The following is a 12,629-nucleotide window of genomic DNA, read 5'->3' as shown; positions in this document are numbered from 1 at the left end:
AGCGTGTTTGACTTTGTTTCGGTTTTTACTGCAAAATCCCCCTCAACTTCAAATTTAAAGGAAAGGAAGAACAGAGAGCAATAAAAATACATGCAAAAGTCTTTTACATTCTCCAAGTGTGCATTGCACAAATTCCAGAGACTTATCAGCAAACAAGATTTTTATAAAAAAAAAACACAACTTTTTCCTTTTAAGGACTTACAAAAAAAAAAAAAAAAAAGAACGGCGAGATGCAATCTGCAGGCTCCAGTCTGCCTGGTAACACCCCGACAAAAGCAGCAGATTTGAGGCATTGTCATCCCCCGCACCCCTCCCCACGTGGCCTTCTGGCACGAGCCGCCGGCCTGCCGCCTCATTTGCATGAGAAAGAGGGCGCCGACCAATGGGAGGGCAGCTCGCTCCAGCTGGCGGCGGCGCGCTCGCGGGTCTATATAAGCGCGCGCGAAGCAGAGCCGGCGCACTCGCTGAAGGTGGGCGCGGGGACCTGGCGGCTGAGCTAGACGTCTGCGCTTGGGTTTCTCTCCTCTCTGGGATCACTTTGTTGCTCGCCGACCGCACGATGACTCTGGAAGAAATCAGAGGCCAGGATACCGTTCCCGAAAGCACAGCCAGGTAGGTGTTGGGACGTAAAAGAAAGCGGTGGTTTTCAGTCCTTCGGGGTTTGGAAGCCCGAAGGGTGGGAGGCGACCACTGGCCGCCGGCGAGGTGCAGGCACCGTGCCGAGGCGGGGAACCAAGGGTGCTTTCATCCTGAAGGCCAGAGAGGGGTGCATGCACTAGGGCGGGCCTGGGGAGCCGGGGTGCTGGCGCCAGGCTGAGGAGCCGGCTGGCGGATGCCAGGTCTCGGTTGGGGGGCAGGAGTGCTGGCGCCAGCCGGGTTGTGGCTAGGGAGTCGGTTGCTTTTTGGGAGGTCCAGGCCGGTCTCCGCTCACGGTTTGGTCTCGCACAGGATGCAGGGCGCCGGGAAAGCGTTGCACGAACTTCTGCTGTCGGCGCAGCGCCAGGGCTGCCTCACCGCTGGCGTCTACGAGTCCGCCAAAGTCCTGAACGTGTGAGTACTGACACGGCTCGCGGGATGCTGTTGGGAGGGGGAGCGGCGGGGAAACCCTGACCGACCCACCCTGACCTTGGCCTCCCCATCTGCTCACAGAGACCCTGACAACGTGACCTTTTGCGTGTTGGCCGCCGACCAAGAGGACGAGGGCGACATCGCGCTGCAAATCCACTTCACGTTGATCCAGGCATTCTGTTGTGAGAACGACATAGACATCGTGCGCGTGGGGGACCTGCAGAGGCTGGCGGCAATCGTGGGCACCGGTGACGAGGCGGGCGCACCAGGCGACCTGCACTGCATCCTTATTTCGGTGAGTGTTGTCACCCCCTCCCATGCTCCCTCTCCTGCCCCCGCGCCCTGGCCCACGACCAGCCCGGCTGATCGCTGTATTCTTTGGGCAGAACCCCAATGAGGACACGTGGAAAGACCCCGCCTTGGAGAAGCTCAGCCTGTTCTGCGAGGAGAGCCGCAGCGTTAACGACTGGGTGCCCAGCATCACCCTCCCTGAGTGACAGTCCGGCTGGGACTTTGGTCTTTGATCGACGTGGCGACGCTCCCGGGCGCCTAGGCGCTGCTAGCTGTGGAAGGGCCCTCCGAGGGCGCCCGAGTGCGCGTGGAGACTGCCAGGCGGGGCGCCTGGAGAGCGAGGAGCGCAGCCTCCCGCGGAGGGGGCCTGACGGAGGCCGGGACACGTTGTCCCGAGCCCGAGGACTCTGCAAGTGTCCAGAACGGCTGCTGGCACTGGAAGGCCCAGGCTTGGGACGTTTGGCCGCAGGGCTGGGAAGGACGGACTTGGAGAGGCTGGCGTGAGTCAGCAGCCTTCCAGCTGGGCTGCAAGGAGGCGAAAGGCCAGGCAGGCGGCCTGGACCTGGTACAGCTGCAGAAGCTGGACGGACTTTAGCAGGCTGCACAGCGTTTTCAAAACGGATCCGGGCATCGCCTTCATTTTCTAAAGGATACTACCGTGAAAGCTTTGAATTTTACAATAAACTTAATGAAACAGACTTGTGAAATTTTTTTCTTTTCTTTTTTTTTTGAGGGTAGGGGATCCCAGGGGAGATGGTTGCTAGAACTGTACAGGGCTGATGGCACCTGTCCCCATCTTCCTGCCCAGCAAGAATTACAGGCTGGCAGTGGGGGAGGGGCGCGAGTGGGTGATAGGGTAGAACTTGAGGCTGGCTCCTGTTTCCTTTCTCCCTAAAGGAAGATTTGAAACTTGCAAGACGGGGGCATACTGGAGATAAGGCTTGCACGGGTGCAGCAGCTCCAGGCTTGCAATCCAGTTCGATAACAGTGACCTCTGCCCCCCTTCCTCCCCTCCCCCTGCCCCACTCCCCTCCTACGACAGCTGCTTATCTGAACAGCTTGCTGGAGGCCCGGCTGCCTTCCCACACAATAGGCTCTGCCTTCAGCAAGCCTACCCCTTGGTGGTGCCTGGGGATGGGGGAGGGGGGGTGGGCAGACTGCTGCTGCTGCTGCTTTCAGGAACTTTCTCTTAATTGCTCTGACAAAGCGATACTACGAAAGTATTAATGTCAAACATGACACCAGTGACTGCGTTTAAAGTATGAGTCATCATTTTGTCATGGCTGTGATGGAACTTAGTAGATCTGAGCAAAAACTGGAAAGGCAGCATCAATATAAATAGGCGTGAGCAATCCTGAGTGGGGCTGGCATCTGCTACCTCCTATTTTGAGTGCTTCTGCCCACATCAGTGAAGAGAGCTGCAGTCAGCCACAGTTCCTTTTAAAGGCTGATGAGAGAGGAACGTTAAGTCTTGGAAGCAAGACAGTATGGGGGGGAAATGTTCCCAGGGAGTGTATCTTTGCTCACTGAGTTGCTTTCAACTGCCTGCGGCTGGCGGGGCAGGACTAAGTACACGTGGGGCTCACATGCTGTCAGCCCGCTGCCCGGCAGCCCGGAGGCTTCGGGGAAGGGAGGGGTGGAGTGCTGTTTTTCTAAGAAGGACATTCTGCTGATTTTCCAGCATGGCTTGGAGAGGCTGGTTTGCTAGTTGAGTGGCACTTTAAAAATGCTCTCCCAATTCTGGAAGCCTGTGCAAGAAAACAGGAAGACTAGGAGCTTAATGACCCTTCCTGGAAAGAGAGCCTCCTGTTTTCCATTTATCGGTTCCTACAAACACTGACTCTGAAGAAGGCCAGTGAAAGAAACCAGCACTTTTGTGCTCGGCTCATGAATGTTTACTTACATGCTTTCTCTAACCTTGAGGTTTCTCTAACCTTGAGTCTTGTGGCATGGGTCTGCATTCTGGTAAAATGACCCCTTGTCACAATGCACTGTGGTGCACACAAAGGGGGCATAATGACCTCAGATGTGGTCTTACATGAGTGAAGTCAGAGGACACACTGAGGCTGGCAGATCATCAAGTTGGCAGCCCATAGGAAACTTAGCTTTGTCTGGTTGAAGCGTACTGTGTGGCCACCTGTTGGAACTCTAAGAGGTGAAAAAGAATTGCAGTAGGGGAGGGGAACAGGTTTGAGGGGGCAAAGTTTGTGATGAATTCTTTTCCTTAATGAATGCATGTTCATGGTATAATAATAATAACCAAGAGGGGAGACAATAAAATACATGGGATTTACAAACATTGCATTGCATGCTTTGGTGACCAGGGCGATAATGCATAGATAAGCCTTGAGCGCAAATCTGTCTGCAAGAAAGTGCTGAATGAATAAGAATGACCACGGTATTAAAAGACAGCGACCATGCTTGCTAGAGACTGCAGAGCTCTATAGATAAGCAGACTTGGGGTCAGGGAGCCAGCTCTGGGGCCAATGCCAGCCTGCTGCCTGTCATTTTCAGGCCTGAACACTTGACAAATTAGTAGACTGATTTAGGAAAGAAGGCCATTTTCATGAGAAAAACTTTTATTTATTTATTTATTTATTTGAGAGAGAGAGAGAATGGGTGCATCAGGGCCTCTTGCCTCTGCAAATGCAGTCCAGATACACGGTCCACATTGTGCGGTCAGCTTTACTTGGGTACTGGGGAATTAAACCCAGGCTAGCAGGCTTTGCAAGCAAATGCCTTTAACTGTTGCTAACTCCCCAGTCAGAGAAAACTTACATGTGCCAGGCATGGTGGCGCTAGCCTTTAATCCCAGCACTCTGAAGGCAGAGTTAGTAGGATTGCCAAGGCCACCCTGAGACTACATAGTGAATTCCAGGTCAGACTGGGCTAGAGTGAAACCCTACCTTAAAAAACTACAAAAACCAAAAAACCCAACTTCTTACGTTACACACACACACACACACACACACACACACACACACATACATATATTGGAGAAACATTGTAAATTGCAAAAATGATGAAGAAGCTAAGAGACTCCGTGTAACCAGCATAGGCACACCTGGGTTTCAATTCCTTTTCATCCTGTGTTTTCCCTCGGGGTGTATGTGCCCGGCAGGCACGCAGTACACGTATGTGACACCCCAGGCGGGCTTTAGCCTCATTCCCACTGGCTCCTACGCTGCAGCTGGGAAGTCTTCTTCACCCTGTTGTTCTGAACAAATGGGATTGACACCTGCTGTCTGCGGGGGTTCCACGTGTCTTCTATTTAAAGCAAACTGTGATGTCCCAGAGCAAAGAAAGTCACACATGCTCATCTTTTATTTAAAAAAAATGTTTTACAGCTGGACCTAGTAGTGCACATCTTTAATCCCAGCACCTGGGAGCCAGAGGTAGGAGGATCATGATGAGTTTGAGGCCACTCTGAGATTACATAGTGAATTCCAGGTCAGCATGGGCTAGAGCATGACCCTACCTCGAACCCCCCCCCCCACCAATGTTTTACATTGGGGGCTGGGGATAGTGGAGAGATGGCTCAGTTAGTAAAGTCTTTGCTGTGAAAGCATGAGGATCTGAGTTTGCACCCAAAGGACTCTTGTAAATAGTGTCTGCATAGTGTGTGCACCTGTGACCCCCGTGCTGAGGACACGGAGGCACATCGATCCCTGGGCTCAGCAGCCTGCCAGTCTAGCCTACTTAGTGAGCTCCAGGCCAGTAAGAAACCCTCTATCTAAAAAGGTGGACAGTGTTCCCAAGGAATGATACCCAAGGTTGTTTACAAGGACATATATGCATGCACACATGTGTACACACACAAACGTGTACATACATGCACACACATCCACATACAAATGGTTTACATTAGATGAGTGCTGAAAAAATTTGCCCTGACCAACACATGTCCTAAAGATGAAACAGATACAGTAGTGACAATGGGAATTGCTGAAAGGGCCAAGCAGCCTTGTCCACACTCAGCAGTGTCTGAGTGAGTGCCCCGGGTCCTTCCCTGGGAAGATGAGGTAGGACAAAATGGTATCTGTGATTTACTGTCATTTGAAGGCTTTAATTCTGTGCATGAAACATTCAACCATTCACCTCAGGTGGGAGAGATGGCTCAGTAGGTCAGAGCGCTTGCTGTGCCAGGGTGACAGCTGAGCTCAATGCCGAGCCCCCGTGTAAAAAGCCAGACATGGCCAAGCACACCTGTAACTCCAGTGCTGAGGGACTGGAGACAGGAAGATCCCTGGGCTGCCTGCTCAGTTAGTCTACCAGAAAATCAGGGATCTCCAGGTTCAGTGAGAGACTGTTTCAGGGAAATAAGGTAGCAAAGTGTTAAAGAGGACAGACAATTTCTTCCTCTGGCCTTCACATGGGTGCACATGGGGCAATGCTCTACAAATATACTTCTATATACTGCTCCCCTCCCCCCGCCGCCACCACCTCAGTAACACAGGGCACAGGGCTCATGAGACTTATAAAGTGCCAGTCGGAAAAAAGCAAAAACATAAAAAAAAGAGTTTTCCAGGCTAAAAGCAAGGCTTGGGCAAAACAGAACACACTCAATGAGCAGATACTCACTTCTGCTTTATGCCAAGATTCTTGCATTGTTTTGTCCTTTGGTTTAACAGGATATGTGTCTCTGGACTTGTCATTTCAGTATGCAGCCATCCTGGTAGACAGCAGATATCTAAACAGTGACGCTTGTTGTACTATCAGACTGTTGAACCACGGACTCCAAAGAATAAGAATTTCCCTGGGAGTCTTGTGCTGGGGGAAGGGAAAGCCTGAAGGCCTGGTGCCTGCCAGATGGGGAGACTTCACATAGCTCTGATAACTTATCAGACCACCTTGCAGGGCAGACTGGAGGCTAGAGATGGGTCAGTGATAGCCTGGACCACCCGTTAGCCAGAGCCACTTAATTGTGTACAGCTCCAGCCCACTCTTTAAACCTAAACCTCAGTCAGCACCCTAAAGATAGACATGGGGTCCATGAACCCCTTTATTTGTTCCTCTTCCCAATGTTGAAGAAATCTCCTTCCTCTGCTTGTCACTGCTGCTTGTTGGGGCCTCCGTGGCCCAGGCTTTTAAGTAAACAATGCGGCTAATAGGTTTATCCTCCAAATGGCCAAAAGGGAATTTTCCTTCCACAGCCCTTCCCCCCCATGGGGAGACTTTATGACCTGACTGAGGGCAGTGGGCATGACCTTGAGTGGGCTCGCCTGAGCAGTGAGCAGCCCTGGAGGAGAAGCCAAGCTGGTGGCAGTGCCGGTGGAGACAGGGGCTGTGGGGCTGCCACGGTGCTCAGGCCTTGATTTCTGTTCTAGAGCAGTTATGTTTAGTTTCTGTGCTGCTCTGTTTTTAAGTCAAACCCAAACTTACCTTCTAGAATAAAGTTACCAAGTGATTTCCATTCTCTGGCTCCAGGAAGCTTTCTAGGAAGGGTGAAGGCCACTGGGAGGGTCTGTGCTCCAGGAGGGGATTAATCAGGGCAGACAAATTAATAAAATGCTTTTATTTTATTTTATTTTCTTTTTCCTTCTTATTTCTCTTTGCAGTGCTTCAGCTTCTGGAGGTGGGAAGTTGTCTCTGCATTTCCTCACTAACTGGTTGATTCAGCTAGCCTGTCTTTTTCTTTTTTTTCCTAAACCTGTGCTCACGTGTGTGTGCAGGTACGCATGTGTTCACATGTGCATGGAGGCCAGAGGACAACCTCAGGTGTCATCCTCAGGAATGCTGTCTACCTGTGTTGTTGAGGCAACGTAATCTTACTGGACTGGAGTTCATCAAACAGACTAGGGTGTCTAGTCAGCGAGCCCCAGGGATCCACCTTCAGTGCTGGAATAACTGTGTCCAGCATTTTCACATGGGTTCTAGGATTTCAAACTTAGTTCCTCATGCTTGCTTCTGACTGAACCATCTCCCCATGTCTCTGCAGGTGGCTTTTGCTTGCTTCATGTGCTATACCAGGAGGCTGACCAGTTGGACAGTGCTGGTGGGGGGCAGGACTCCGGATCCTCAGCCTGCGGGTCACCTGCTCACCACACCGGGGACACACGATGGCGAAGGCATTGAGAAGTGGGACATTGTTTTTCTCATACTAACCGCTCATTTTGTGAGATACCCTACAGGACGCCTAAAACCATGTCACCCTTTACATTTTAGCCCCGTTGGCACGGCGAGCGCCCTTGCTCATGTATTTCCTTTCTCTGGTTTCTCTTTCTCTTCAGTCCAGCGCTTTCCAGAACAATGCGGCAGTGTGCCTTCCCAGGGGGGCTTGCGTGACTTCCTGCTGCATCCCAGGTGGCATTTCCCCACTTCCTCCCACCCCTTTCTCTTTGCTTCCTTCCCTGCTCCCTTTCCTCCCGCTCTCTCTTCTCTTGCCTTCCCTTCTTCCCCTCCCTTCCCTTCCTTTCTTGTTTTCTCCTCCTTCTCCCCACTTACCCTCCATCTCCCAAGCTCTGATGCTCCTGCTGGGCATCCTCAGCTCTACCCCCTCGGTGGCTGCTCCTGCTGCCCCAGGGGCTTGGCCTGGCCCTGTGGATCTCTCCTCAAGAGGCAGAGCACTGTGCCCCTGCCCAGCACGCTTGCTCCTGTCTACGTCGTCCACTCAGTGCTCCAATGCTGCCCCTGTGACTCACCTGGGCTCTGCTTTTCCTGTGTGACCCAGGCCGCAAGTGGAGGCCTAACGGATGGCTTTTCTGACCAGGACTCAGCCCCAGGCCTGGACAAAGGCCTCTTGTGGACATCCATGTTCCTTGCTCTATGACCTCCTTTGGGGACCAGGGCCCTCACCTCCGAAGTGGGCTCTGAGCAGAGCAGCAGGGCTGTGGTGACAGTGGCCAGAAGGTGAGCTATCACAGTGGCGTGGCCAGCATGCTCTAACCTGAGGCAGATCTAGCTCTAATCCCACACTCTCTCCAACAGGATTCTGTGTGCTCCCTGTACCTGCTTCCCTCACTCTTGTTCCTGACCCTTGCATACCTCTCCTCAATGGCTAACCCTGTGCCTTCACCTGCAAGACAGGAGGAATTTCAGACCTCTTTTTTTCTTATTAATCAGTTTTGTACTCAGCGAATACAGTCAATTTGGTACCATTGTTAGGCGTCCCACCCCCTCCCCCGGCCCCTCCTTGTTGAGGTAGATGGGTCATGCATTGTGGAGTTAGCCCACAGTTATGAGTAGGAGAAATGTCTTTGCATATCATGACCTAACATGTGGCTCTGACATTCTTTCTGCCCCCTCTTCTGCAAAATTTCCCTGAGCCATGTTGGGCTAATTTTTGCAGACCTCTATTTTCTTAAACAAACATTTTATTTATTTATTTGAGAGAGAGAGAGAAAGAGCGGGGGGGGGGGGGGAAGAGGGAGAGAGAGAATGGGCATGCCAAGGCCTCTACACTTGAACCATTACACATGAACTCCAGATGCATGTGACACCTTGTGCATCTGGCTTTATGTGGGTACTGGGGAATCAAGCTCAGGTCCTTAGGCTTTGCAGGCAAGCACCTCAACCACTGTTCCATCTCTCCAGCCCTCTTTCCTCTACTTTTAGGGCTGTCTGGATAAGGCCATAAGGGAATGAGGGGGCTCCATGGGATGTGGGGTCTTGGCTGAGCCCCAGGCTAAGGCTACTTCCTGGATTTGGCCTGGAGTTGGTAATGGGAGCACTTCTCTGTTTCCTTTTCTTTTTAAATTTTTAAGTATTTTATTTATTTATGAGAAAGAGAGAGAGAGGGAGAGAAAGAGAGAAAGAAGAGAATGGGCACACCAGGGACTCTAGCCAATGCAAATGAACTCCAGATGCATATGCCATCTTGTTCATCTGGCTTTATGTGGGTACTGGAGAATGGAACTTGGGTCCTTTGGTTTTGCAGGCAAGTGCCTAAACTACTAAGCCATATCTCCAGACCTCCATTTCCTTTCCTTTCTTTCCTTATTTTTTCCCTGGGTATGTTATGTGTGTGGTGTGCATGTGTGGTGATTTGATTCAGGTGTCACCCATAAACTTAGCTGTTCTGAATGCTAGGTTCCCAGCTGATGGAGATTTGGGAATTAACACTTCCTGGAGGCAGTGTATTGTTTTGGGGGCAGGCTCATGGGTGTTATAGCCAGTTTCCCCAAGCCAGTGTTTGGCACACTCTCCTGTTCCTGTTGTCCACCTGATGTTGGCCAGGGGGTGATGTCCACCTTCTGCTCATGCCATTCTTTCCCCTGCCATCATGGAGCTTCCCCTCGAGCCTATAAGCCAAAAGAAACCTCTTTTTCCCACAAGCTGCTTTTGGTTGGGTGATTTCTACCAGCAATGTGAACCTGACTGCCACAGCATGTATGTGTATGCCTGTGATTATATGTGAGGGTTTATGTATGTGTGTGAGTGTACATGCAGTAGAGGCCAGAGGTTGCCATCAGGTCTTCCTCAATTACTCTCCATCTTAGTAGGCTGTGCAGCTGCTTGGTACAGGGGACAGATGGGCAAGGAATGGTGATAGGATCTCCCACCAACACTCCTGTGTCAGCCCTTATGAGAGGTGACAGCCATCAGGCAGGTGACTGACTGTAATGGCTTGACACACTGCCAGGTTCGAATTGACAAGGACGAGTCTGTGTGGGCCCTGGAGCTTCGGAATGCAACGTGGTGTTTTTACAAGCACAGAGTGGGCCACCTTCCTGGCCTCTACTACCTGGAGGACAATGGGCTAGAATAAATACTTGAGAGGACGTGTCTTCAGGGAAGCTGTCACCCAAGCACAGCAGGGTGGCAGGACAAGTTGAAAGCTCCGTGTGCCTGGGCAATGTGCTGTCAGACGATGCTGGCTTCTAGCAGAGAACACAGGCCCTGGGATTCTTGACTCAGCTCACAAGGTCAGGCCAGGAAGTCTGCCTGGGGCTTCTCTCCACTGGGGTGCACTAGAGCAAACAGTGCTCTGTGAATAGGAATCCCACAAATGTCACAGGGGTTCTGCTTGACACCTCCATATCTACTTCCTCACTGGGCCAGGACAGGTGATGCTCACCAAGTATGGCCCATGAGGCAGCTGCTCACATGTGTGCCCACTGCTATGTGTGTGGCATCCCACCCAGAAGCCTGGCAGTCATTGTCTCAGTGATGTTCCAGGAGACATCTCCCCAAGAGGAAGAGCTCTCTGGTGGCTTTCTGTTAGAGGAACTTCCAGACTTCCTCTCACCATGAGATTAAAGGGCTTTGAGGATGCAGCTAAAGTCAATTAATTAATTAGTGGATCTGAAAAGAGGACGAGGTTTCGTCAGGGCCATGCCTAATCACACTCACCCCTGAAGAGCAGAGGTTGGCTGCAGTGGAAGAAAGTCCAGATTATGGAACCATTTGTACCATCACTGGTGACTCTGAAGTAGAAAGTAACTGTGCAGGAAAATAGTAAGGCCTCTAGCCATAAAATAGGAGACAGCTTAGTGAGTAAAGTGCATGCCTTGTGAGCATGAGGACCTGAGTTCAATCCCTAGAACCTACTTAAAAAATGCCAAGTGTGGGGCTGGAGAGATAGCTCAGTGGTGGAGCATTGTCTAGCATGCACAAGGCCCTGGGCTTGATCCTGAGCAGCAACACCATGGTCACTACCATGAACAAGCCAGGTGTGGTGGCACACACTTGTGAAACCTGCTGGAGATGTTGAGACAGGATGATCCCTAGTTAGTCAGTCTAGCCTATTTGAGAAGTTCCAGGCCAATGACAGACCTTGTTTCAAAAACAGGTGGATGTTGCAGTCAGCTTTGCATTGCTGGCAGAAAACACCCAACCAATAGCAGCTTGTGGGAGGAAAGGGTTTATTTTGGCTTACAGGTTTGAGGGGAAGCTTCATGATGGCAGGGGAAAACATGGCATGAGCAGAGGCTGGACATCACCTCCTGGCCAACATCAGGTGGACAACAAGAGAGTGTGCCAAACACCGGTGAGAGGAAACTGGCTCTAACACCCAGGAGCCTGCCTCCAGTAATACATCATCCCCAGGAGGCTCCAATTCCCAAATTGCCATCATCTAGAGACCTAGTATTCAGAACAAATACATAAGCTTATGGGGGGGACATCTGAATCAAATCACCACAGTGGATGACACCTGAGGAAACATACCTGAGGTTGCCTTCTAGCCTCTGCATGATTGTGTACTCACACGCACTCACACCCATACACACATGCCCACACAAGGGCACCTCCTATGTTTAAACATCCCCCCTCACACACACACGAAAGTAGCAGAATGTGTAGGGCCTCCCCGACAGTCAGTAAGGTGGTAAGCTGATGGGACCTATTCCCACTCATGGAAGAAACCCATTCTGTGCGCAGCCGGCGGTGGCTCCTTCTGTCCTGCACAACGAGCCACGGTCCCATGGACTGCTAGCCCTGAAGATGCCGCCAGGTCGGCCTGTTGGTTGCCACTTGCCTTAACTTTGACTGGTGTCCCCGGAGGCTATACCTAGCTGGAGGAGGGGGCCCAGGAAGAGGCTGCAGAGAATCCCCTGAGCCTGACAGACCGTAGTTTTCAGAAAGACCTTCAGTGGGTGCGAGGGGACCTGGGTGGAGCTGTAAAGTCTTCAGATCCCTCTATCCAACTGGATCTCTAAGCGTCAGCACCCAGGCAGAAGGGAAAAGGCAGAAAAGAGAGGTCAGGCAGTGGTGGACTTGGAGCTGCCCAAACGGGAGGACCCTTTGGGATGGGATAACAAGGCTTCACTGGTACCAGTTTTTGTTGAGGAGGTCAAGCGGCAGCACCCTGGCCGGTGCTTCCCCTGGATGAAGTACCCAGTCATTAAGAGGCAGCACCCAGGCCAGAGGCTGGTGGATCCCAGTTTCCAAAGTATCTTGGAAGAGGAAGAAGAGGAGAGGGCAGCTTGATGTCTGAGAAATGCCAACATCCAGGCAAGAGGGTCCCAGGAGGTTCATGTAGGCCTCAGGAATCCTGCGGTCAAGTAGGTCACCTGTTTGGATTCCAGGATGATCTGATCAGGGGCCAGGAGGTAGCCCAGGAGAAACACTGGCCGGAACAGGTGGCCTGGGTTGGGGAGCCCCTGGAGGTGTAAGCCTGAGTCCTCAGGTCTGAGATTTAAGCCCTATGTGCCTGACACACCTTCACTACTCTTCCAATTATCCTTAGATCCCCGATCTAAATACTGAAGCCTGTTCCATCCATTTCCTTGAGGGCTCCCTGAAAGCCAGCCAAAAAGTTAAAGCCCCAGTGTGTCCTGCAGACAAAGGGAGCAGATCCTTAGTCTTTCTTGCCACTCACATAGGTCCAC

At 51.7% G+C, this 12,629-nt stretch overlaps 1 protein-coding gene across 1 annotated transcript; it reads left to right on the top strand.

The window, feature by feature from the left end:
* The first annotated feature begins 475 nt into the window (after positions 1-475).
* Positions 476-2,057, top strand: Gadd45g (growth arrest and DNA damage inducible gamma). Its single transcript, XM_004668368.3, has 4 exons — positions 476-612; positions 949-1,050; positions 1,150-1,363; positions 1,455-2,057. The coding sequence occupies exons 1-4, from the start codon at positions 560-562 to the stop codon at positions 1,563-1,565; spliced, it is 480 nt and encodes a 159-aa protein (XP_004668425.1). The 5' UTR covers positions 476-559; the 3' UTR covers positions 1,566-2,057.
* Positions 2,058-12,629: the final 10,572 nt, after the last annotated feature.

The sequence above is a fragment of the Jaculus jaculus genome, chromosome 12 (genome assembly GCF_020740685.1).
Source record: "Jaculus jaculus isolate mJacJac1 chromosome 12, mJacJac1.mat.Y.cur, whole genome shotgun sequence".
Classification (NCBI taxonomy): domain Eukaryota; kingdom Metazoa; phylum Chordata; class Mammalia; order Rodentia; family Dipodidae; genus Jaculus; species Jaculus jaculus.
The sequence above is the reverse complement of the archived record's forward strand: the minus strand, read 5'-3'. Positions and strand labels throughout refer to the sequence as shown.

Coding starts and splice junctions, on each gene's coding strand:
- Gadd45g (XM_004668368.3), top strand. CDS start 560: ATGACTCTGGAAGAAATCAGAGGCCAGGATACCGTTCCCGAAAGCACA. Junction 613..948: donor GTTCCCGAAAGCACAGCCAG/GTAGGTGTTGGG, acceptor GGTCTCGCACAG/GATGCAGGGCGCCGGGAAAG. Junction 1,051..1,149: donor TCCGCCAAAGTCCTGAACGT/GTGAGTACTGAC, acceptor ATCTGCTCACAG/AGACCCTGACAACGTGACCT.